Genomic DNA, 26,840 nt, shown 5'->3' with positions numbered 1-26,840 from the left:
TCTCCTGGAAGGAGAGGCGGAGAGAGTTCTGCTCCCTACAGCTATGGTGGGATGTGGGCAAAGCCCACATCCGGTATTTATGTCAGGAGTACACTAGGGGGTCGACAAAGAGGCGGAGCTCTGAGGTTGAGCGGCTTGAGAGAGCGTTGCTTGACCTGGAGTCCCGCCTCGGTCCGACCGCTGGAGACCAGCAGCTGTGGCAGGAACACCAGGGGAAGAAGGACACACTAAGGAACCTGCAGCTCCAGCAGTCCCGAGGTGCGTACGTGAGGTCACGGATCCAAATGCTGCAGGATTTGGACCGTGGCTCACCCTTCTTCTACTCGTTGGAAAGGTGGCGGGGAGTTCAAAAGCAGCTAGTGGAGCTGCTGGCTGCCGATGGCTCCTCCATCACGGACCCTGATGGAATTAACAACGAGGTCCGTTCATTCTATCGGTCCTTATTCTCGCCTGATCCGTCAAATGCGGAGGCGTGTAATGAGGTCTGGAAGGATTTGCCTAAGGTCAGCCCAGAGGATGCAGTGCGTCTGGATGCCCCCCTGACTCGGGAGGAGCTGTCCACTGCCCTTCGGCAACTCCGGAGGGGCAAGTCTCCTGGTTTGGATGGACTGAGTGTTGAGTTTTATCAGGCTTTTTGGGATGTCCTGGGGGATGATTACAGCCTTGTCCTAGGGGAGAGCCTAGCCACCGGAGAAATGCCCCTCTCATGGTGAAGAGCTGTTGTGGTCCTACTGCCCAAGAAGGGAGACCTCCGCCTGCTAAAGAACTGGCGGCCGGTCTCCCTCTTGTGCGTGGACTACAAGATCTTCCGCCCGGGCAATGGCCAACCGTCTGGGTTTGGTAATTGGACAGGTGGTCCATCCTGACCAATCTTACACAGTACCGGGCCGCTCCATCCAGGACAATGTCCACCTAGTACGGAACCTGATCCACCTACTCCAGGAGACTGGGACCCCGGCAGCGTTTCTTTCTCTTGACCAGGAGAAGGCTTTTGACCGGGTGGACCACAGTTTCCTGGTGGGCACCCTGCAGGCTTTTGGGCTTGGACCACACTTTGTGGCCCGAGTTCGGCTCCTGTACTCTGCCGCAGAGTGCCTAGTTAAGATTAACGGATCTTTGACAGGACCTATCCACTTCCAAAGAGGAGTGCGTCAAGGGTGCCCCATGTCCGGTCAACTGTATGCGGTCTGTGTCGAGCCATTCCTCAGCCTCCTTCGGCGAAGGCTGACAGGTCTGGTTCTGCGCGAACCGGACATGGGGGTCGTCCTCTCGGCCTACGCTGATGACGTACTCCTCATGATGACAGACCCCTGTGACCTGTGGAGGATGCGCGAGTGCCAAGATGTTTTCTCGGCGGCATCCTCCGCCAGGATCAACTGGGCGAAATGTTCCGAACTCTTAGTAGGCCAGTGGCAGGTGGACTCCCTGCCGGAGGAGATGAGAGCTCTTGAGTGGAGCACCAGACGTCTTCTCTATCTGGGAGTCTACCTGAGTCCTTCTGGGGAGACCTGGCTGGCGAACTGGCAGGACCTGGAGACAAAGGTCATGGCCCGGCTAGGGCGCTGGTCAGGCCTTCTCAGGGTGCTTTCCTATCGAGGCAGGGTGGTGGTCATAAACCAGCTGGTGGCCTCCATGTTGTGGTACCGGATGGTCACCTTGGCCCCCCCTGCCCCTTTTGTCGCAAGAATGCAGAGGATGCTCGTGGACTTCTTCTGGGGAAACAGGAAGCACTGGGTCTCTGCAGCGGTTCTGAGTCTCCCAGAAGGAGAGGGCGGACAGTTGCTGGTGTGTGTACGCACACGACTGGCGGCTCTCCGCCTCAGGACTCTGCAGAGATTCCTGTACGCCGATCACCCTCCCAGGTGGCACGTGTTGGCGACTTTCTTCCTCCGGAGGGGCTGCTGTCTTGCCGAAGATATGCAGCTACCACCGGCGGGCGTTAGCCGTGCTGCTTTGCAGAGGCTGCCCGGCTTCTATCAGGACCTACTGAGAGTCTGGAACATGGTTGCCTCAGGCCGGGAATCCCCTCCTCTGGCAGAGGGCGGGGTCCTGGCCGACGCTTGCCCTGTCTCAACGGATGTCAGTGTGGCTCAGGTGTGTGGAACGACTCGGGCTGAGCTGCTCGTTGGGCCCAGGCCCCGCAGCCTTACCCGAGAGACGAATCCACACAACCTGAGCCGTCTTTCAACAACACCCACAATCCCATTCAGGGATGCAGGCAGGAGGTACCTTTATGGGCTGCTGCTCCACACCCTCCACTTCCTAGCATTTGTCCACCGTCCCGACACGCCATGGCGGTCGGTCTTTCCACCTGGAGGTGAGGGGGGTCCCCAATGGAAGTCCCTCTACAAGGGAGTCCTTCCCATGCACCTTGGGGATCTCGGCTGGAGGGTGCTGCATAAAGCGGTGCCCTGCAATAAGTTCTTTAGTTTGTACACGGATCTCCCAGCCGCGTGTCACTTCTGCGGGCTGGAGGAGACCGTGTACCATATGTACGTGGAGTGTGTGAGGCTGCAGCCCCTTTTCACATATTTGCGTGGGCTGCTTCTTGCCTTCTGGTTGCACTTCAGTCCCACCCTATTCATATATGGTCATCCAGTAAGGAGGGGGGCACAGAGGGATGAGGATGTCCTTGTCAACTTGCTCCTGGGGCTGGCGAAAATTGCCATCCGTGGCTCCTGGAAAAGGGTGGCAGGAAGTTCTCCCCGGGCGGACTGCCTGGCTATGTTTAGGGGGTATGTTCGTGCCCGGGTGAATATTGAAAAGGAATACGCACAGTCCACGGCAACCGTCGAGATCTTCCGGGACCGTTGGGCTCCGCGGGGTGTAAATGCCATCATTGATGAGGATGGCAATATATTGGTTTAACATGTATTGTCTGTTTGTAGTGTAGTAAATGTGTTAGTCACTGGGTTTGTAAATATTGTATAGCACCGACATTCGTAATAAAGAATTTTGTATATTAAAAAAAAAGGGGTCAGACACAGAGTGAAGCTCCCTCTACACTGTCCCATCACACACTCCCGGGGTCAGATACAGAGTGAAGCTCCCTCTACACTGTCCCATCATACACTCCCGGCATCCGATACGGAGCGGAACTCCCTCTACACCGTCCCATCACACACTCCTGGGGTTAAACACGAAGTGAAGTTCCATCGACACAAGTAGGATCTTGGAGAGAACCCCTCCCTGTTTCAGACTGTATTCAGTAAAGGGTCCAGCTCACTCCTATCCAAAGAGCACCAGGCGTTATTGAAGACCCGGTTAGTGCCGAGTTTGATGTCCGGAGCCGCAAGACGTACCGTAATTGTTTCAGCTCTTGGCCTCCAATCAACTCCCCATCTTTCAACGCATTGCTACTGCTGCCTGGACTGTTTGGCTTTCTCTGTCCATCGGACAGGGAGGAAATGGATACACTGTGAACAGCAACAGACACAGATTTGTGAGGAGATTCCGATGGTGTTCGGACACACAGTCTCTCCAGTCCCCCAACACACACCACAGCTAACCACTGCCTAACAATTGTCTAACACACACCCGCCACACAACACATCCAACCACTGACCAACACACACAACACAGCACGTACAGTTACTGACCGCCACACGTCCAAGCTCTGAGCGCTACAGATCCGACCACTGACTGCCACACGTAACACAGCATATCTAACCACTAATGCCACATCTACCACACATCACACCTAACCACAAAGACACACACACCACACTGCACACCTAACCACTGACACACACACACTGCCCACCTAACCACTGACACACACCACACTGCACATCTTACCACTGACACACACACACTGCACACCTGACCACTGACACACACCACACTGCACACCTGACCACTGACACACACACACTGCACACCTAACCACTGACACACACCACACTGCACACCTAACCACTGACACACACACACTGCACACCTAACCACTGACACACACCACACTGCACATCTAACCACTGACACACACACACTGCACACCTAACCACTGACACACACCACACTGCACATCTAACCACTGACACACACCACACTGCACACCCAACCACTGACACACACACACCACACTGCACACCCAACCACTGATACACACACACACCACACTGCACACCTACCCATGTACACACACACACACCACACTGCACACCTACCCACGTACACACACACACACACACGCAGCACACCTAACCACTGACACACACACACACTGCACACCTAACCATTGACACACACACACTGCACACCCAACCACTGACACACACACACCACACTGCACACCCAACCACTGATACACACACACACCACACTGCACACCTACCCATGTACACACACACACACACCACACTGCACACCTACCCACGTACACACACACACACAGCACACCTAACCACTGACACACACACGCACTGCACACCTAACCACTGACACACACACACTGCACACCTAACCACTGACACACACACACACCACACTGCACACCTAACCACTGACACACACACACCACACTGCACACCTAACCACTGACACACACCACACTGCACACCTAACCACTGACACACACACACCACACTGCACACCTAACCACTGACACACACACACCACACTGCACACCTAACCACTGACACACACACACACACCACACTGCACACCTAACCACTGACACACACACACCACACTGCACACCTAACCATTGACACACACACAGACTGCACACCTAACCATTGACACACACACACACACTGCACACCTAACCACTGACACACACACACCACACTGCACACCTAAACATTGACACACACACACACTGCACACCTAACCACTGACACACACACACACAGACACACACACACACTGCACACCTAACCACTGACTAACAGAACAGCAACACCAGAGGAGAAAGTCACACAAGTAACAAAGTTTTAAGTATTTGAGAGAGATTACCAGGAAAGCAAGTGTGAAATCAATCAAGGTGTATGGAATCAATCAAGGTGTTTGTGGTTTGTGAATTCCTCATGGTATTTAACACACTCTCTCTGAAAGTTATTGTATCCAAATCTGATGGGTTAAATTAGGCAGAAGGTGGGATGGACAGTAGTTTTTGTGTTTGTACCCCAATATCTAAAGCATTTACAAATGAACTGATTAATGCTTATGCAAAAGCTCATCAGGACTGCAGCAAGAAGAACAGAGGTTCATGAGGGGGTGTGTGAAGCAAAGTCCGCTGGCATATCACCAGCACGAAGTCTTAGTCTCCCTTTGCAACAGCGCTCTGGGAACACCTTCACCAAAGGCTCAGAGTGGCTCAACCCCACCTGCAGTGCAGTTGTAACGGACAATGAACTAAAGCCCCATCCAGCGGTATCACAAGCGAGGACAGGACATCCAAGTGTCTTCTGTCACTGCAGGGAGACCGATGGCAACCTCCAGCCCACCCACATCATACCTCACTATATTCGGGCCTCCCAAGGCGGGTAACTGTACATCAGCCACATTAACCAGTGGTATCCGTGCAAACTCCTTGCTGCTGTCCAGGGGGATCTTCCCCTCCATCCCTTTGTAGTAATCCTGCAGGAATCGGGAAGTATCCTGGAAGCGATCCACCTCCACCTGCCATAGATTAAAAGGACGTAGAAATGAATTCCCCTTTTCCTGGTCTGGCCCATCTACCAGCACCGGACATTCCTCACCACTCTGTACTCACTCTAGCCTGGGTTGCAACATATTGCCACCAGAGTCGATGCAACTGGGAGGCTCACACTGTGGGAGGGGCAAACTGAGGAAGGACACACTGTGGGAGGGGTGTACTGAGAGGGCCTCACACTGTTGGAGTTCTCTCTCCTGAAGTTGAAAATTTGCAACAAAATCACCAAAGAACAATTTTGGCGACTGCCAGAAGACTCTGGGAGTGTGGAGTATTGTCTCAGCTGTGGAAAGTAACCGTTTCCTTTCCTAAACAAGAGAAAATCAGCAGACGCCGGAAATCTGAGCCACACACATGAAATGCTGGAGAAACTCAGCCGGACAGGCAGCATTTCCGAAAAGAGTACAGTTGACGTTTCGGGCTAAAGCGAGAAACTGAGATGGCTTAAGAGGTGGGGGAGGGATGAGAGAAACACGGTGATGAGGTGAAACTTGAAGGGTTGAAGTAAAGAGCTGGGAAGTCAATGGAAGAAAAGGGGGGAGGAGTACCACAGGGAGGTGATGGGTGGGCAAGGAGATAAGGTGAGGGAGGGAAACAGGGATGGGGAATGGTGAAGGATGGGGCGGGGGGGGGTTTGGGGGCATTACTGTTAGTTTGAGAAATCAATCTTCATGCCATCAGGCTACCCAAATAGGAATAGAAAGTGTTGTTCCTCCACCCAGGGAGCGACATCTGCTGAAAGCAGAAAATGTGGGTGGGGGGTGGGAGTTGTGCTTGGTGGCGGGATCCCATTGGAGATGGCGGAGGATTTGGAGAATTATGTGCTGGATGCGGAGGCTGGTGGACTGGTAGGTGAGGAGTAGCAGGAGGATGGAGTGAGGGTAGGCGTGCGTGAAGTGGAAGAGATGTGGTTGAGGGCAGAATGGATGGTGGAGGAAGGGAACCCCCTTTCTTTGAAAAAAGAGGGCATCTCCTTTGTTCGAGAATGAAAAGCCTCATCCTGAGAGCAGATGCGATGGAGGAGGAAGAATTGAGAGAAGGGGATGGCATTTTTACAAGTAATAGAGCGGGAAGAGGTATAGTCCAGGTCCATGGGTTTATAATAGAATCCTTTCCCTGAAGGATTCTGTTCGGTGAAGTTTTCGGTCCGTATCTCTCAGCGTTGAGCACTGGGTGCAGCAAGTAGTTCAACAAAGTTTCGAGTCTGACTTTGCCAGAAGTGGGGACTGATTTATTCTGTTTGTAACAGCGAAAAACCCCTCCCGTTCAGAGAGCCTAGCCCAGGGCGACTGGGTGAAGAGGACTTTGGAGCGGCTAGAGGAACAGCGGACCAGCCCAGAAAAGCTTTGATTGTTCGCAGTTGCACAGACAGTGCTGAGGTCTTTAACACTGCACAGATTTCCCTCTCCCTCTCCCGTACCCTCTCTGCACAATTCCTTTTTGAAAATTTGCTGGTGTTCCGCTGAGTGGAGACTGCCGTATCCCAGCAGTGGTGTTGAACATTTGAATTCAAACAGTGTCCTGGCGGGGTGCGGCTCTAAGATATCTGGGCTTAAGTGGGGTCAAGAATTACAGTCTACGAGGAGGTCCACATGTTCAAATGACTGACTTTAAAGAATGCTGTACAGAATACTGTGTGTGCTTCAGTCAGTAGGAATGCCTTCATAAAGGCCATAGCGGAGACTGTTGGAGACCATGAGGGCATTGATCAGAATTCTATCTCCTTTACCGTAGCGTTGGAGAGGCTGGACCTAATTCCTGCGTAGGAGCTGTAGCTTCTGGTGAAAGAAGGGCCACCTCCTTTCAGACTGCTAACTCTAAAACGCGGTGCAATGTGATATCGTTGCACCGCTGAATGCTGAGAAGATAGCTCTCCTGACTGTGTGTGTGGGTAGGGATGGGGGCATTACTGTGATCAGTGAGATATACCAAATGTCCTTTTTCTTCTCATGGTCTGCTAGAGAGGTGTCCCTGGCCCCTAGTAGGGGAATAAATGTGGAATGCGGTCTTTGTGCTGGTAGAGCTGGTGACAGGCCCCATTCAGAAGGTGACCTTCTACAACATGCATCTTCACCTCAAGGAAGTAGACCTCCACCCTCACCTGTATTCTTTGGCTGAGGTGAGGTCGCCGGTCACCCATATATTGCTCAAGCCTAGTGGAGGTCATTTTGGGCATGTGTATACCCATTTGGGCATGTGAGATATTTATGGTGTTGGAAAGGCCAGGGGACGCTAAGGGGTACTTTCATGAGTGGCATGGAAACATTGGGCTGTGGGCCAGCTGTGGTGCCATGCCTGCAAGGAGGTTGAGCAGATTAGTGAGAACAGTGAGAAATGCCAGACCACTAACTCCTCCATGGCGGTACAAAAGGCCACAGTAGGGCCTTCCTCCCATTGCTCCTGCCGATGTTGGTCATCCTGGCTCTACAGCGGAGGAAGGTGAGATAGGTGCAGCATGGTTGGCTCAATTAGGGCCTGGTGACCACAAGGATGGAGTGGTGCTGAGGACTGAGAGTTCCTCCAAAACCTCCCCATTGGAAGTATGAAAAGAAGGAGGCACGCATCCTCTAGATCTGAAGATAGGGGACCGACTTGGGGGAAGGTTTTACCCCACAAAAGGCTGCATGCTTGGAGATCCTTCCTTGGAGCAGGAGGACTGACCGGTAAGTCAGGGACCCTCTGTGGAATGAGACTCATTCTCTGCCGGATTACAACCCCTGAGCTTATTGCTTCCAGTTTGATGGGTTGTCCAAGGAGGGTGATTTGTCCTTGGGCAGAGTGCTCAGAGCGCATGTCTGCTGGGGGGGGGGGGGGGGGAGGGAGGGTTGACACTGGCGAATGGGGGTTACTTGGGGTAGCGGGGAGTTCACCTGGGTGAGAGTGCTCCTAGGTCACCATCCTGGCAGAAGGAGTGGAGTGCTGGGGTCATGATAGGTGGGGAAGTCACAATTCCTCCGTGCGTTACCTCAGGGGTGGCTGATGAAGGCCACCTGGGTTCAGAGGCAAGCAAGGCCAAGAGCTCAAGCCCTTCTCTTGGACTCTGGAAAGGCCAGTGGGATGCCCCAACTAGGGGCGAGAGGCACAGTCAAGAACAGCGTCAGTGATCAGAGGACCAGCCCTGCCCTGCGACCAGGAACAGGCCGTGGGTGTTGTCGATGATCCAGGGGAATGGGGCCTCCCCCTAGCAGTGGTTCTGAGACTGCAGCCACTCCCGTGGTGGGGCCACTCAAAGAGGCTGTTTCTGGTAGTGGGGTGTGTGTACGTGAATGGGACAATGACGATGAGAATGACCTGGGATGCAGTGACAGGGATGAGGAGGACTCTTTTGAAGCCAAGATGGTGGACAAGCTCATCCTGAGCAGCGAGTCTCAGACCATCACCACGGAGGATATTCAGGAGTTTCCCATCTGTTTCTTGGCACTGACAGCGTAAGGTTGATGGACAGATCTGTCTGGCATTGTGCGATCTGTCCACACCATCCTTAAAACGAAGGCGAGGGATTTGGAAGTGGTTGGGCGGGTGCGACACTGTTTCAGGAAATTCCTGAAAGCCCTGTTAGGGGTGCATAGACACAGGATAAAGAGGCCGGCTCCCGCTAGCCTGGGTGCTGGCAAGAGAATGTAGCACAATCATAAAGGTCACAGTAGAGAGCCTAATGGCAGCAGGGAGTCTTACTCCAGGTTCCCTCATCTCTTGGTCCTCAGGGAACGGAGGTGTGCAGCAAGCTTCCTGCAGGAAACCCACACTATTCCAGCAATCAAATCCACCAAGTTCCTGGATTGGCATGGGAGGGTCTACATGAGTCACCTCAACTCCAGTTTGAGCGAGATGGCGACACCGTTGGCTCCAAACATGCAGCTGGAGATGCTGAAAGTACACGAGCTCGAGCCAGGACACTGCCTCATCTCACCGTGTGCTTAGATGGTGTACACTTCATTAATGCGTAGCCAGCCCAGCCCAGCCCGACGCCGGTGTGCTTGTTTTGTACTATTGGGCTCTATTGACAGAGGAGAGTGGGTTGTCCTCAGGAGACAATTGTTCAGTTGTTCGTTGAGGGGAGAGATCGCTCTCGTCTTCAGAGCAGTTGAGTGCCAAGGCAGCCGCTGGGGGAGCTGGCTGGATCGTTTGATTTGGCCAACGTCCGGTGGAACCTCCATCCTGACTCCTGAGCGTTCTGCACGATGACGGGAGGAGGAGGAGGTTTACCACACAACTGGCTGTACATTTCCAGGACGTATATCCCCCGTGTGTTGCTGGCCTCCTTGCGGTCGGTGCCGTTCTTGGACCACCATCTGTTGTGGGTGGAGCTTAATCCACTGTCTACGTGGGCAGGTTGCACGTACTGGCATTTCAACAACCGGTTGCTGGAGGATGGCCAATTCCAAGTCTCATTTCGTCTGATCTGAGAAGCCTGGAGGGGAGAGCAGAGGGATTTCCCCTCCCCGAGGCTCTGGTGGGATATGGGCAAAGCTCACTTCTGACTCTTGCAAGGAATACACGTGAGGGTTAACCAAGAAATAGGTGTCCCAGATCGAGTGGTTCCAGAAAGTGCTGCTTGAACTGGAGTCTCAGCTGAAAGTACCAGGAGAAGGAGGGAATTCTCAGCAACCGGCAGCTCAAGGGGTCCTGAGGTGCTTTTGTGAGGTCCGGCTGTTACAAGATCTGGAGCACACATCACCCTTCTTTTACTCTCTGGAGAAATGGAGTGGTGTGCACCGGCAACCTGTGGAGCTGCTGGTGCAGGATGGCTCCTTCATCATAGATCCAGTGAGAATCGTTAAAGAAGTTTACTCATTTTACCCTGTTCTCCATGGACTGGCCACGTGAGGAGGTGTGGGAGGGTCCACCAAAGGTCAGCCATGAGACCACCAGACCATGAGACAGGAACACAACAAGGCCATTCAGCCCTTCGAGTCTGCTCTGCCATTCCATCATGGCTGATCCCACAACCCCATACACCTGCCATTTCGCCATATCTTTTGATGCCCTGACCAATCAGGAAACTATCAACTTCCACCTTAATTATATGCACAGACTTGGCCTCCACCGCAGTCTGTAGGAGAGCATTCCACAGATTCACTACTCTCTGGGTAAAAAAGTGCTCCTTATCTCTGTTCTAAAATGTCGCTCAACTTTGAGGCTGTGCCCTCTAGTTCTGGACACCCCCACCATAGGAAACATCCTCTCCAAATCCACCCTATCTAGTCCTTTCAACATTCTGTAGCTTTCAATGAGATCCCCCTGCTTTCTTCTAAATTCTTAGTGTCTTATAAAGGCGCAGCATTATCTCCTTGCTTTTATATTGAAATAAATGCCAACACTGTATTTGCCTTCTTTACCACAGACTGAACCTGTAAGTTAACCTCTGGGAGTCTTGCAAGAGGACTCCTGAATCCCCCTGCACTCTGATGCTTAAACCTTCTCTTCCCATTTAGATAATAGTCTGCACTATTGTTCCTTTTACCAAATTCATTATCATACATTTCACAACACTGTATTCCATCTGCCCTCCTTTTTACCCATCCTTCCAAGTTATCTAAGTCTTCCTGCAATCGCATTGCTTCCTCAGCACTATCTACACCTCCACCTATCTTCGTATCATTCACAAACTTTGCCACAAAACCAACAATTCCACGATCCAAATCATTGACAAACAATGTAACAAGTAGCTTTCCAGGAGGCTATCCCTTATCACTGGCCAAACTCACCAGCGCCCTTAACCAGCTACGGGGAGACAAGTCTCTGGGGTTCAGTGGGTTGACTGTGTAATTCCTCCAGACCTTCTGGGACATAGTGGGTGCTGACTATACCAGGATCCTGGGTGAAAGCCTAGTGAGCTTTTTCCAGGTGAGACGCCCCACTCTTGGCAAAGGGCTGTTGTGGTCCTACTGCCAAAGAAGGGGGATTTTCTCTGCCAGAGGAACTGGCAGCCGGTATCTCTCCTGTGCACCAAGTAGGAGATCTTTGCCAAGGCAATGGCCTATCAGCTGGGTTCCTTGCTGTCCCAAATGATCCATCCAGACCAGTCCTGCATGGTACTAGTCACTAGACACTAGAATACTACAGCACAGTACAGGCCCTTCGGCCCTCGATGTTATGCCGACCCATATATTCCTTAAAAAAAGTACTAAACCCACGCTACGCCGTAACCCTCTATTTTTCTTTCATCCATGTGCCTGTCCAAGAGGCTCTTAAATACCCCTAATGTTTTAGCCTCCACCACCATCCCTGGCAAGTCATTCCAGGCACCCACAACCCTCTGTATAAATATCTTACCCCTGATGTCTCCCCTAAACTTCCCTCCCTTAACTTTGTACATATGCCCTCTGGTGTTTGCTATTCATGCCCTGGGAAACAGGTACTGGCTATCCACTCTATCTAAGCCTCTCATAATTTTGTAGACCTCTATCAAGTCCCCTCTCATCCTTCTACGCTCCAAAGAGAAAAGTCCCAGGTCTGCTGACCTTGCCTCAGAAGACTTGTTTTCCAATCCAGGCAACATCCTGGTAAATCTCCTCTACACCCTCTCCATAGCTTCCACATCCTTCCTGTAATGAGGTGACCAGAACTGAACACAATACCCTAAGTGTGGTCTCACCAGAAATTTGTAGAGTTGCAACATGACCTCTCTACTCTTGAACTCAATCCCCCTATTAATGAAGCCTAGCATCCCATAGGCCTTCGTAACTATCTTATCAACCTGTGCAGCGACCTTGAGGGATGTATGGATTTGAACCCCAAGGTCCCTCTGTTCATCCACACTCTTAAGTAACCAAACATTAACCCTTTACTCAGCCTTCTGGTTTGTCCTTCCAAAATGCATCACCTCACACTTATCTGGATTGAACTCCATCTGCCACTTTTCTGCCCAACTCTGCATCCTGTCTATATCCTCTTGTAACCTTCGACAACCTACAGCTCCATCCACAACTCCTCCAATCTTCGTGTCATCTGCAAACTTACTCACCCATCCTTCTGCCTCTTCATCCAGGTCATTTATGAAAATCACAAAGAGCAGGGGTCCCAGGACAGATCCTTCAGCACTCCACTAGTCACCGACCTCCAGGCAGAATACTTTCCTTCCACTACTACCCTCTGCTTTCTTCCTGTAAGCCAATTTTTTATCCAAACAGCCAAGGTTCCACTGATCCCATGCCTCAAACCTTGTCAGATGCCCTGCTAAAATCCATGTGAACTACATCTACCGCCCTACCCTCATCAATTTCTTTTGTTACCTCTTCAAAAAACTCAACTAGGCTTGTGAGGCACGACCTTCCCTTCACAAAGCCATGATGACTATCCTTGAGTAGACTGTACTTCTCCAAGTGCTCGTAGATCTTATTCTCAAGAATCCTTTCCAATAGTTTGCAGACCACCGACGTAAGACTCACCGGTCTGTAGTTCCCAGGATTCTCCCTATTACCTTTTTTAAACAAGGGAACTACATTTGCCATTCTCCAATCCTCGGGCACCTCCCCTGCAGCCAAAGAAGATTCAAAGATCATAGCTACTGCTCCAGCGATCTCTTCTCTTACTTCCCACAGCAACCAGGGGTATATCACATCTGGCCCTGGGGAATTATCAATCTTGATGTTTTTAAGAAGATCCAACACTTACCGGGCCAGTCTATTCAGGACAATAACCATCTTGTCCAGAACCACCTGTCCCGTGGGGCTGGCCTGTTAGTTGCTTTTTTTTACCTCTACCTCTCTACACCCAGGTCATTGAGGGAGCTTTAAAATCAGTGCTTCTTAGCTATTTTTTCAGAGCCTGAACAGTGGCCAATCAGAGTTCGGAAGTGAAAAGTAAAGGCGATTTCACCCAGGTTGAGGAGAAACCTTTAGAAATCAGTGCTTCAGACCTAATTTTTTTGGAGCTTGAACAGTGACCAATCAGAGTTCAGGATTCATTAGGAAGGCCAAATAAAAATAGGGCAAGGGCCAGCAGAGCGGCCATCGTTGGAGTGAGACAGTGTTAAAATGGGGAGACTTTTGTCTTTGGCTCAACAGGCATGGGTGACCTAAGTATCTGGTAAGCTTTTTCTTGCTCATTCTTCATCTGTTAGTGTATAGTTAGGGCTCTATGGGCTGTGCTTTGTTCTTTGTGTGAGATATGGGCATCTGAGAGCTATATAGGACCCTGGTCAGACCCCACTTGGAGTACTGTGCTCAATTCTGGTCGCCTCACTACAGGAAGGATGTGGAAACCATAGAAAGGGTGCAGAGGAGATTTACAAGGATGTTGCCTGGATTGGGGAGCATGCCTTATGAGAATAGGTTGAGTGAACTCAGCCTTTTCTCCTTGGAGCGACAGAGGATGAGAGGTGACCTGATAGAGGTGTACAAGTTAGTGAGAGGCATTGATCATGTGGATAGTCAGAGGCTTTTTCCCAGGGCTGAAATAGCTAGCACAAGAGGGCACAGTTTTAAGGTGCTTGTATGTAGGTACAGAGGAGATGTCGGGGTAAGTTTTTATGCAGAGAGTGGTGAGTGTGTGGAATGGGCTGCTGGTGGTGGTGGTGGAGGCGGAAGCGATAGTCTTTTAAGAGACTCCTGGAGCTTAGAATACATGGAGCTTAGAAAAATAAAGGGCTATGGGTAAAGCCTAGGTAGTTCTAAGGTAAGGACATGTTCGGCACAGCTTCGTGGGCCGAAGGGCCTGTATTGTGCTATAGGTTTTCTATGTTTCTATGAATGCGTGACTGAGGAACTGCTGTGAGGGGAAGGGTTTCTGACTTATGGATGATTGGGATCTCTTCTGGTGAAGGTATGGCCTATACAAAAGGGATGGGTTACACCTGAACCCAAGGGGAACTAATATCATTGTGGGAAGGTTTTCTAGAGCTGTTTAAACTAAATGATAAGGCTGAGGATAGGGATATTGGTTTACAAACAGAGATCATATATTATGAGACTGTTAGGCAGATAATTAAGCAAACTTGCAGTTAGTGGGATGGGTTGCAGCGTAAAAGGGGACAAAATTGAAAAGGATGACATACAGGACTGAAGGTGTTATAATTGAATGCATGCGGTATGCAAAATAATACAGATGATCTTGCAGCACAGTTGGAAATTCGCAGGTATGACGTTGTGAATATCATGGAGTCATGGCTGGAAGAGATCGTAGTTGGGAATTGGGATACACAATCTGTTGAAAGGTCAGGAGGGTCCGCAGAGGAGGAGTAGCTCTGCTGGTAACAAATGAAATCAAATCTTTAGAAAGAGGTGACAAGGGATTGGAAGATGTAGAATCCTTGTGGGTGGAGTTAAGAAAATGCAAGGGGAAGAAAACCCTGATGGGAGTTATTTGCAAGTATCCAAAAAGTAGCCTACAAATTACAGCAGGAGATAGAAAAAGCATGGCAAAAAGGCAATGTCATTTTGGTCATGAGAGATTTCAATATGCAGATACATTGTGAAATCAAGCTGATGCTGGATCTCAAGAGAGAGAATTTATGGAATGCCTCTGAGATAACTTTCTGGATTAGCTTGTGGTTGAACCTCCTAAGGGATTAGCTATTCTGGACTAGGTGTTGTATAATGAACTCAGAATTGATTAGGGAGTTTAAGGTAAAGAAACCCTTAAGAAACAGTGATCATAATATGATTGAATTCACCCTGCAATTTGAGAGGGAGAAGATGGGGAATAAATGGAATTACAGAGGGACGAGAGAGGAGATGGCCAAAGTTGATTTGAAGGGGACACTAGCAGGGATAATGGCAGAGTAGCAATGGCTGGAGTTTCTGGGGGCAATCCGGAAGGCGTAAGATAGATACATCCCAAAGCAGAGGAAGTATTCTAAAGGCAGGATGGCACAACAGTGACTGACAAGGAAAGACAAAGCCACCATAAAAGAAAAGTGAGGGCATATAATATAGCAAAAATCAGTGCAAAGTTAGAGGAGTGGAAATTTTTTAAAACCAAAGGAAGGCACCTTGAAAAAAACTGAGGGGGAATATTAAATATGACAGTAAGCTAGCCAAAGCTGGAGAAACTGAAAGGGGTTCAAAGAAGGTTCACCTAAATGATTCCAGGTTTGAACAGCTTGTCATATAAGAGTGATGGGTGACCTCAATGAAACCTATCAAATAGTAAAAGGCCTTGATAGAGTAGATATGGAAAGGATGTTTCCTATGTTGGGAGAGTCTTGGACCAGTGGACACAGCCTCAGAATAGAGAGCTATCCTTTTAGAATGGAGAAAAGGAGGAATTTCTTTAGCCAGAGAGTGGTGTATCTATGGAATTCTTTGCTACAGGCAGAGCCCAAGTCTTTATGTATATTCAAGGCAGAGGTTAATAGATTCTTGATTGGTCAGGGCATGAAGGGATATGGGGAGAAGGTAGAAGACTGGTGCTGAGAGGAAAATTGGATCAGCCATGATGAAATGGTGGAGCAGACTCGATGGGCCAAATGACCTAATTCTGTTCCTATGTCTTCTAGTCTAAATTGTAATGGGGGACAAGGAAATGGCAGACGAACAGAATAAGTGTTTTAAATCAGTCTTCAATGTGGAAGACACTAGTAGTATGCCGGAAGTTTGAGCGTTTCAGGGGGCAGAAGTGAGTGCAGTTGCTATTACTAGGAGATAGTGCTTGGAAACTGAAATGTCTGAAGGTAGATAAGTCACCAGGACCCGATGGACTACACCCCACGGTTCTAAAAGAGGTAGCTGAGGAGATTGTGGGAAATTAATAATGACCTTTCATGAATCTGTAGATTCTGGCATGGTTCTAGAGGACTGGAAAGCTGCAGGTCATTCTACACTACAAGAAGGGAGAGAGGCAGAAGAAAGGAAATTGTAAGCCAGTTAGCCCGAACTCAGTAGTTGGCTGTGTACATACATCTATTGATGCTTCTGGACACATCTTCAGTGATGTTGAAAGATGTTGAGTTGTTTGTTCAGGGTGTGGTTTCAGCATTCTTGGAGGCACATGACAAAATAAGCTGGTCAGCATGGTTTCCCAAGGGAAAATCTTACCAGACAAATCAGTTGGAATTCCTCAAAGAAATAGCAAGCAGGATGGACAGAGGAGAATAGTTGGATGTTGTGTACTTGGATTTTTAGAAGGTCTTTGACAATGTACCACACATGAGGCTGCTTAGCAAGATAAGAACCCCGGGTATTACATAGAAACATAGAAAACCTACAGCATAATACAGACTGTGCCGAACATGTTCTTATCTTAGAACTACCTAGGCTTACTCATAGCCCTCTATTTTTCTAAACTCCATGTATCCATCCAGGAGTCTCTGAAAAGACCCTATCATTTCTGTCTCCATCTCCACCACTGACAGCCCATTCCATGCACTCACCACTCTCTGCGTAAAAAAAACTTACCCCTGACATCTCCTCTGTACCTACTTCCAAGCACCTTAAAACTGTGTCCTCTCATGTTAGCCATGTCAGCCCTGGGAAAAAGCCTCTGACTATCCACATGATCAATGCCTCTCATCATCTTATACACCTCTATCAGGTCACCTCTCATCCTCTGTCACTCCAAGGAGAAAAGGCTAAGTTCACTCAATTACAAGGAATATACTAGAATGGATAGAGCATTGGCTGATTGGCAGGAGGCAAAGAGTGACAATAAAAGGATCTTCTTTGGATTGGCTGAAGGTGACTAGTGTTGTTCCAGAAGGGTCCTGTGTTGGGACCACTTCTTTTTACATTGTATGTGAATGATTTGGATGATGAAATTGATGGCTTTGTGGCCAAGTTTGCAGACAATATGAAGATAGATGGAGGTGAGGAATCAGAAAGGCTGCAGAAGGACTTAAACCTATAGGGAGAATGGGTAAGGAGGTGGCAGATGGAATACATTGCCACATTGGGAAATGTTTGGTCATGCACTTAGTGGAAGGAATAAAAGCATAGTCTATTTTCTAAATGGGAAGAAAATTCAAAGGTCAATGTTGCAAAGTGATTTGGGAGTTCTCGTGCAGGATTTCCGAAAGGTTAATTTTCATGTTGAATTGGTGGTGAGGAAGGCAAATACAATGTTAGCATTCATTTCAAGAGGACTAGAATATAAAAGCAAGAGTGTACTGGTGAGGCCTCATTTCGAGTATTGTAAGCAATTTGGGCTCCTTATTTAAGAAAGGATGGGTTTACATTGGAGAGGCTTCAAAGGAGGTTCACAAGAATGATTCCTGGAATGAGAGGCTTATCACATAAGCAGCAATTGATGACTCTTGTCCTATACTTGCTGGAACTTGAAGAATGAGAGGGGATCTCATTGAAACCTACTGAATGTTGAAGGGTTGAGAGGGCTCATAGCTCCGTGACATTTACTCTGCTCTCCCTGATGCTGAGGCTGAAGCCTTGTCCTGCTCCAGCTGCTCTGCGTCTTGGCTCTGTGAGCTTCTTGATGGTTTGCCCTGTTATATGATGAAGTGAGGCTCTGGGCTTCAGGCGTACAGACTCAGTTTTGTTCTGAACGCTGTTGCTTCCTTTTATTGTGTGCATGATTTGGTTTTCCTCTCTCAGAGCATTTAAAAAAATTTTGGTTCTTCTTGGTTTCTTATTTTGTGGCTGTTCGTAAGGAAACAAATCTCATGGTTGTATAATTTAGACTAACTTTGTTAATAAATATACACTGAACTTTGAGTGGATGTGAAGGAGATTTTTACATTGGTGGGGAAGTCTAGGACCAGAGGGCACAAACTCAAAATAGAGGGACATCAATTTAGAACAAAGATGAGAAGGAATTTCCTTAGCCAAAGGATCATAAATCTGTGGAATTCATTTCCACAGGCGGAAGTTGCCTTGGCTGGAGCCATCTCACACCCCTGATCCAGCCCCACACCCACTGTGACGGGATGGGAAACTACCTCCCCTGTGGCCCGAATGCTACTCCCTGGGGGCACAGGAGCACTCTGAGCAGAGGAAACCCTATCCTAAATCCCAAGTGTCCGATGGAGGTGTGTGGTGGACAGGTCACTGGGTGCATTTAAGGCTGTGGTGGATAAGTTCTTGATTAGTCAGGGTGTGAAAGGTTATGGAAGAATGCAGGAGAATGGGGTTGAGAGGGAAGTGGATCAGTGATGATGAAATGGAGGAGCAGACTCGATGGGCCAAATGGCCTAATTCTGCTCCTATGTCTTATGAAGAAATGTTTGACAGTGAATCACGACTACCTCTTCAGGACCATGTGGGTGTGTGCTTGGACTCAGACTGCAGCTTGTTGCCCATGTCTGTTAGAACCATAGAACCACAGAACACTACAGCACAGAAAACAGGCCATTCGGCCCTTCTAGTCTGTGCCGAAACATTATTCCGCCAGTCCCATTGACCTGCATCCAGACCTCTCCCACCCATGTACCTATCCAATTCATTCTTAAAGCCTAAGAGTGAGTCCTCATTTACCACATCATATGGCAGCTCGTTCTACTCCCACCACTCTCTGAGTGAAGAAGATCCCCCTAATGTTCCCCCTAAACCTTTCCCCTTTCACCTTAAAGCCATGTCCTCTCGTATTTATCTCTCCTAATCTAAGTGGAAAGAGCCTATTCACATTTACTCTATCTATACCCCTCAATTTTGTAAACCGCTATCAAATCTCCCCTCATTCTTCTATGCTCCAAGGAATAAAGCCCTAACCTGTTCAATCTTTCCCTGTAACTCAACTCCTGAAGACCCGGCAACATCCTAGTAAATCTTCTCTGCACTCTTTCAATCTTACTGATATCCTTCCTATAGTTAGGCGACCAGAAATGTACACAATACTCCAAATTTGGCCTCACCAATGTCTTATACAACTTCACCATAACATCCCAACTCCTATACTCAATACTTCGATTTATGAATGCCAGGATGCCAAAAGCCTTCTTTACCACCCTGTCTACCTGTGATGCCACTTTCAGGGAATTATGTATCTGAACTCCCAGATCTCTTTGTTCCTCCACACTCCTCAGTGCCCTACCATTTACTGTGTTTGTCCTTCCAAAATACAACACCTCACACTTGTCTGCATTAAATTCCATCTGCCGTTTTCTGGCCCATTTTTACAGTTGGTCCAGATCCCTCTGCAAGCTTTGAAGGTCTTCCTTGCTGTCCACAACGCCTCCAACCTTAGTGTCATCAGCAAACTTGTTGATCCAATTTATCACATTATCATCTAGATCATTGATATAGACAACAAACAACAATGGTCCCAGCACAAATCCCTGAGGCACACTACTAGTCACAGGCCTCCAGTCTGAGAAGCAATCATCCTGCAGAGAGCCTGACAAAGTTCAATGGATCTTTGACAGTGTCCTTTTGTTTTGGGCTGCCCAACATCAGGGCAACTATCCTCTGTCTGCATGGAGCCCTTCCTGTGCCTTCTTTGGAAGTGGTCGACATGTCTGGCTCCTGTGAGCCCGAGATGAAAGATGTCCTGCTTATGATCACCAATCCTGTAGACCTACAGGGGACGCAAGACTGCTAGCGGGTCCTGTCAGCCGCCTCCTCTGCCAGGGTCATCAGGAAAAGGTACTCCTGTCTTTTTGTGGGTCAGTAGGCCATGGGAGTGGACTCCTGGCCAGGGGAGCTAAGTCCATTTGTGTGGAGCACCACCCACCTCCATCTAAGGGTTTGAGACACTTGGCTGGTGAACTGTCGGGACTGAGGATAGGGTTTCCTCTGCTCAGAGTGCTCCTGTGCAGGCAGGGAGTAGCATTCGGGCCGTAGGGGAGGTAGTTTCTCATCCTGCCACAGTGGTTGTGGAGCTGGTTCAGGGGCGCAGGGTGGCTCCAGCCAAGCCAATCCCTGCTCCGCTAGAAGTGTTTGTGGGACCCAGACCCTGAGATCTCCTTTAGGAGATGAGCCACTTTGCAGAGATACCCACTGTGCGCTGAGACGATTCCTGTGTGGGCTGCTCTCGCGCACTTTTAGCTTCGTTGCCTTTGCCTGCACTCTGGACGCGCCATGGTGGTCTGTCATGGTGGGCCCCCAGTGAAAGTCTGTCTATGCAGGGTTTTACCCCTGTACATTGGGGTTGGATGGAGGGCAAGGCAGTATTGCTAATAGATTCCTGAGCAAGTTCACAGATACCCCATCCACCTGTCTTTTCTGTGGTCAGGAGAAGTTAGAGCGCCATGTCTACAGGACGTATGAGAGGTTGCAGCCTTGGTTTGAATATCTGAAGTTCCTCAAGTTCTGGCTGCACTTCACCTCCACACTCCTGGTTATGGGTGCCCAGTACAGAGGGGGCAGGTCGCTCACAGGATCTACAGGTGGGCTTGCTCCTGGGTGTGGCCAGATGGCAATTCATGGGGCCAGGCAATGGGCAGTCGAGGGCTCTGCCTGCCACTCTTCCAGGAAAACATTCGTGTTCTTGGAGAGGGAGTACATGATCATTATGGGCCCACAGGAGGATTTCCTGGGACAGTCGGCCCCCAGTGAATTGACTGTTTTATAGACAGTAATAAACAGATTTTAATTTGAATTTGTTCACTGTCTTATAAATATATTCATGTTTGTATTTCATTTATTTGTGTGTGAATAAACTTCTGTAGTTTTGGAAAACAAAGGGTGTTCTTAGAGTGAGAGCATGCGACCATTATGGGTACAGTGGGGGAATTCTGGGAACGGTGGGGCCTCTCAAGGAATTGAGTGCATTATAGATGGTGTCCCAATCCTTTGTATGTCTTATATATTTGAATAAAGATTTGTAAGTCTGAAAGTAGTATTGAGGGAGCACCACACTGGGTCCCAGCTCATCCCCTGGTGCTGTGAAATCACATTGCACGGCTGTAAGCCTGAGGTCGGTGTTGACCGTCACCGGAGCCGCAAGAGTGAGTGGGGGACACGGCCTCCTCCGGTGTGTGTCAGTCACACTGTACAGGGCGAGGGTGAATTGGCACTGGGTCAGAGGGTCCACGACTCTCACCTGCATCAGAGTGCTGTACAGATTGAGCAGTATCCCCAGGTGATCCTGTAGCCAGCCGTTCCCCATTGCATTCTGTCGCTCCTGCTCTGCCTCCTCCTTCCGCTTGTCCGAGATGTCCCAGAGACACTCCCGCAGAGTCTGCACACACACATAGGCCATTAGCGACTTCCGTGTGCCCCAGACTGCAGTGCACCCCTCCACTAGTTCCTCACACACCCAAACACACAACCCTTGCACACGCTGTGGTCTGTTATCCTCTGTCCATGTACCAGACCCCCATCACACACCTACTGGTACCCTCCCCAACCCAACCCTTACCCCATCCTAAGACAGCCCCAACCCCTGCACTTGGTTTGTGCCCCAACCGTTCCACACGCCCGAGCCAGAGCTCACTGGGCACCTCCCAGATTCCATGGGTACACAGCCCTGTGGCTCTGGGCATTGAGCCCATACTCATCTGAGCTCACACCTGGGGAGGGGCCCACACTCTGTGTTCACACTCCGGGAGGGGCCCGCACTCTGTGTTCACACTCGGAGAGGGACCGCACTGTGTTCACACTCCGGGAGGGGCCCGCACTCTGTGTTCACACTTGGGGAGAGGGGCCCGCACTGTGTTCACACTCGGGGAGAGGGGCCCGCACTCTGTGTTCACACTCTGGGAGGGGCCCGCACTCTGTGTTCACACTCGGAGAGGGACCGCACTGTGTTCACACTCCAGGAGGGGCCTACACTCTGTGTTCACACTTGGGGAGAGGGGCCCGCACTGTGTTCACACTCGGGGAGAGGGGCCCGCACTCTGTGTTCACACTCAGAGAGGGACTGCACTGTGTTCACACTCTGGGAGGGGCCTACACTCTGTGTTCACACTCGGGGAGAGGGACTGCACTGTGTTCACACTCTGGGAGGGGCCCGCACTCTGTGTTCACACTCGGGGAGAGGGGCCCGCACTCTGTGTTCACACTCTGGGAGGGGCCCACACTCTGTGTTCACACTCGGGCAGGAGCCCGCACTATGTTCACACCCGGGGGCACATCACACTCACATACAGCCGCAGCATCAGTTCAGCTTTGACATCATCGTCGCCGCGCTGGTCATCAGGGATGGAATTGTAGTCGTCCTGCCACTGGGATACAAATGCCTGTTTGTGGTCCGGGCGACTTTCCATGTATTCCCAAAAATCATTCCTAGAGACAGGAATAGGGAATTCATTGGTGATTCTCATCAACCTCCTTCAAAACCACCGACAACAAAGAAGAGAAAAGCAGCACAATCCATTCAGCCCATAACACCTGTCCCATCAGTCTGCACAGTCTTTGGTCATCACTCTGGAGCCCTGTCCATCAGTCTATATAGCCGTTCACTCCCTCCGTTCACCTGTCTGCCAGTCTTACCCATCCACTCACTCCCCGTCCATTTATCTGAACACAGACTTTAGTCGTCCACCAGCAGTCAATCTCTCTGCACACAATCTTTAGCCGTTCACTCCCTCCCCGTCCATCTGTCTGCACAGTCTTTATCTGTCAACCCACCAGTCCCTTTGTCGGCACACAGTCTTTAGTCATTAATTCCTTCCTCGTTCATCTGTCTGCAGTCTTCAGATGTCCACTCACTCCCAGTCGATCTCTCTGCACACAGACTCTAGTTATCCAAGCCTGCCCACCCACCTGTCCATCTGTCTACACGGTCTTTAGCCATACCCCCCCTCCAATCATTCTGCCTTCACACAGTCTTGAGTTATCCACTCACTCCTCATCCATCTGTCTACACACAGTCCGTAGCCGTCCACTCCCTCACTGTCCACCTGTCTGCAGACAGACTTTTGCCATCCACTCTATTCCCCTCGGTCTGTCTGCACACGTCTTTAGCCGTCCACTCTGCCCCATACATCTGTCTGCACAGTCTTACCCATCCACTCTATCCTTGTCCATTTATCTGTACACAGCCTTTAGTCATCCACCAGCTGTTAATCTGTCTACACACAATCACCAGCTGTCTGCGTCCTGTCCATCTGTCTGCACACAGGCTACATCCCATCCATCTGTCTGCACACAGTCATCAGCCGTCTGCATCCCGTCCATCTGTCTGCACACAGTCATCAGCTGTCTGCATCCCGTCCATCTGTCTGCACACAGGCTACATCCCATCCATCTGTCTGCACACAGTCATCAGCCATAGAACCATAGAAACTACAGCACAGAAACAGGCCCTTAGGCCCATTTTCTGCCTAGTCCCACTGACCTGCACACGGACCATATCCCTCCATACACCTCCCATCCCTGTATCTGTCCAATTTATTCTTAAATGTTAAAAAAGAACCCGCATTTACCACCTCGTCTGGCAGCTCATTCCATACTCCCACCACTCTCTGTGTGAAGAAGCCCCCCCTAATGTTCCCTTTAAACTTTTCCCCCTTCACCCTTAACCCATGTCCTCTGGTTTTTTTCTCCCCTTGCCTCAGTGGAAAAAGCCTGCTTGCATTCACTCTATCTATACCCATCATAATTTTATATACCTCTATCAAATCTCCCCTCATTCTTCTACGCTCCAGGGAATAAAGTCCTAACCTATTCAACCTTTCTCTGTAACTGAGTTTCTCAAGTCCCGGCAACATCCTTGTAAACCTTCTCTGCACTCTTTCAACCTTAATTATATCCTTCCTGTAATTTGGTGAGCAAAACTGAACACAATACTCCAGATTCGGCCTCACCAATGCCTTATACAACCTCATCACAACATTCCAGCTCTTATACTCAAAACTTCGATTAATAAAGGCCAATGTACCACAAGCTCTCTTTACGACCCTATCTACCTGTGATGACACTTTTAGGGAATTTTGTATCTGTATTCCCAGATCCCTCTGTTCCACTGCACTCCTCAGTGCCTTACCATTAACCCTGTATGTTCTACCTTGGTTTGTCCTTCCAACGTGCAACACCTCACACTTGTCAGTATTAAACTCCATCTGCCATTTTTCAGCCCATTTTTCCAGCTGATCCAAGTCCCTCTGCAGGCTCTGAAAACCTTCCTCACTGTCTACTACACCTCCAATCTTTGTATCATCAGCAAACTTGCTGATCCAATTTACCACATTATCATCCAGATCATTGATATAGATGACAAATAACAATGGACCCAGCACTGATCCCTGTGGCACACCACTAGTCACAGGCCTCCACTCAGAGAAGCAATTCTCTACCACCACTCTCTGGCTTCTTCCATCGAGCCAATGTCTAATCCAATTTACCACCTCTCCATGTATACCTAGCGACTGAATTTTCCTAACTAACCTCCCATGCGGGACCTTGTCAAAGGCCTTACTGAAGTCCATGTAGACAATATCCACTGCCTTCACTTTATCCATTTTCCTGGTAACCTCCTCGAAAAACTCCAACAGATTGGTCAAACATGACCTACCATGCACAAAGCCATGTTGACTCTCCCTAATAAGCCCCTGTCTATCCAAATGCTTGTAGATTCTGTCTCTTAGTACTCCCTCCAATAACTTACCTACTACTGACATTAAACTCACCGGCCTATAATTTCCCGGATTACTTTTCGATCCTTTTTTAAACAACGGAACAACATGAGCCACTCTCCAATCCTCCGGCACTTCACCCATAGACAGCGACATTTTAAATATTTCTGCCAGGGCCCCCGCAATTTCAACACTAGTCTCCTTCAAGGTCCGAGGGAACACCCTGTCAGGTCCCGGGGATTTATCCACTTTAATGCCGTCTGCATCCCATCCATCTGTCTGCACACAGTCATCAGCCGTCTGCACACAGTCTTTAGCCGTCCACTCCCTCCCTGTCCATCTGTAACACTTGCTTCGCCTAGCGGCTTGATCTCACTCCTCGTCCCAGTCCAGCCCCTCATGCACCCGTCGTGACAAAACATCTGCATCAATGTTCCGGCTCCCCGGCCAGTACTTCAGGCTGAAATCATAGGCAGACAACGCTGCCAAACACCGATGGCCTGTGGCATCCAGTTTTGCCGAGGTCAGCATATAAGTCAGGGGGTTGTTTCCATCCTCACCTCAAACTTGGCCCCGTAGAGATAGTCACTCAGCTCATCCACCACCGCCCATTTCAACACCAAGAATTCCAACTTGTGCGTGGGATAGTATTTCACGGAGGGCGACAAACTCCGGCTGACAAACACCACAGGCCTCAACCTGGTGTCTTGATCCTGATACAGGACATCCCCTAAACCCTCTTGGCAGTATGTACAGTAATCAGAGGTCCGCAAAAGCCAGCACCGGTGCCTGGGCCAGCAACTCCTTCAGTGACTGAAAAGCATCCTCACATTTTACATCCTACCTCGGTCCAAAGGGCTCCGATGGGTTTAAATATTGTCCACTCTCCGGTCCTTTTTTCCCCCTCCCTTTCTTCTCCAAGGGAGGGGAACCACACAGAAGCTGATTCAAGGGGTGACTCACTTTGGCATAACCCTTCACGAATCTCCAATAATAGCCACAGAACCCCTGGAACAAGCGCAAAATGCTCACAGTCCTGTCCTTTGGCAGACCTGGCACTTGTCCAGGGAAAGTTTTAACCCTTCAGCTTTCAGGTGGCCCAGCACCTTTAGCAGCCTCACTTCATGTTCTTCCAACGTGGATCCAAATACTATGAGATCATCCAAATACACCAACACCTCAAGCAAGTTCATATCCCCCACCATCTTCTCTATGACCTGCTGGAAGGTTGCAGGAGCTCCCGATATGCCCTGGGGCATCCTTTGAAACTGGAAGAATCCCAGGGGACATTTACAATTGAAGTCAGAAGTTTACATACACCTTAGCCAAATACATTTAAACTCAGTTTTTCACAATTCCTGACATTTAATCCTCGAAAATATTTCCTGTTTTAGGTCAGTTAAGATCACTACTTTATTTTAAAACTCAGTTTCAAAGGATGCAGGGAATGTTTTCTAGGATTAAATGTCAGGAATTGTGAAAAACTGAGTTTAAATGTATTTGGCTAAGGTGTATGTAAATTTCTGACTTCAACTGTAAATGCCATCTTCTCTTTGTCGGCCTCACTCATCGGGATCTGGTAATATCCACTCCTCAAGTCCAACACACTGAAACACTTCGCACCACTCAGACAGGCCAGCCCATCTTCGACCCTCGGGACCGTATACTGGTCAGGGACGGTGCGCCTGTTCAGGGTCCTGAAGTCCACACACATGCATACCTTCCCGTTCTTCTTCTGGGCCACTACTACTAGGGATGCATAGGGGTTTCGGGACTCAGTGATGATCCCAGCTTCCTTCAACTTACACAAATGCTGCTGCACGTCTTCCACGT

General features: G+C 49.5%; 1 protein-coding gene across 9 annotated transcripts in view; it reads right to left on the bottom strand.

Annotated features, from left to right (window-relative positions):
* spef2 (sperm flagellar 2) overlaps positions 1-26,840 on the bottom strand; it is a 216,674-nt gene that overhangs the window by 75,196 nt on the left and 114,638 nt on the right. For all 9 annotated transcript variants that reach the window (XM_072257490.1, XM_072257494.1, XM_072257495.1 and 6 more), the window contains 4 exons: positions 22,575-22,716; positions 21,533-21,670; positions 5,462-5,625; positions 3,303-3,416 (listed from right to left, as the gene is read on the bottom strand). In XM_072257490.1, the coding sequence (XP_072113591.1) occupies positions 3,303-3,416; positions 5,462-5,625; positions 21,533-21,670; positions 22,575-22,716 (558 nt within the window). The remainder of the gene's footprint in view (positions 1-3,302; positions 3,417-5,461; positions 5,626-21,532; positions 21,671-22,574; positions 22,717-26,840) is intronic.

This window comes from Mobula birostris, chromosome 5, assembly GCF_030028105.1.
Source record: "Mobula birostris isolate sMobBir1 chromosome 5, sMobBir1.hap1, whole genome shotgun sequence".
Taxonomy (NCBI): Eukaryota; Metazoa; Chordata; class Chondrichthyes; order Myliobatiformes; family Myliobatidae; genus Mobula; species Mobula birostris.
This window is presented reverse-complemented; position numbering and strand designations above follow the sequence as displayed.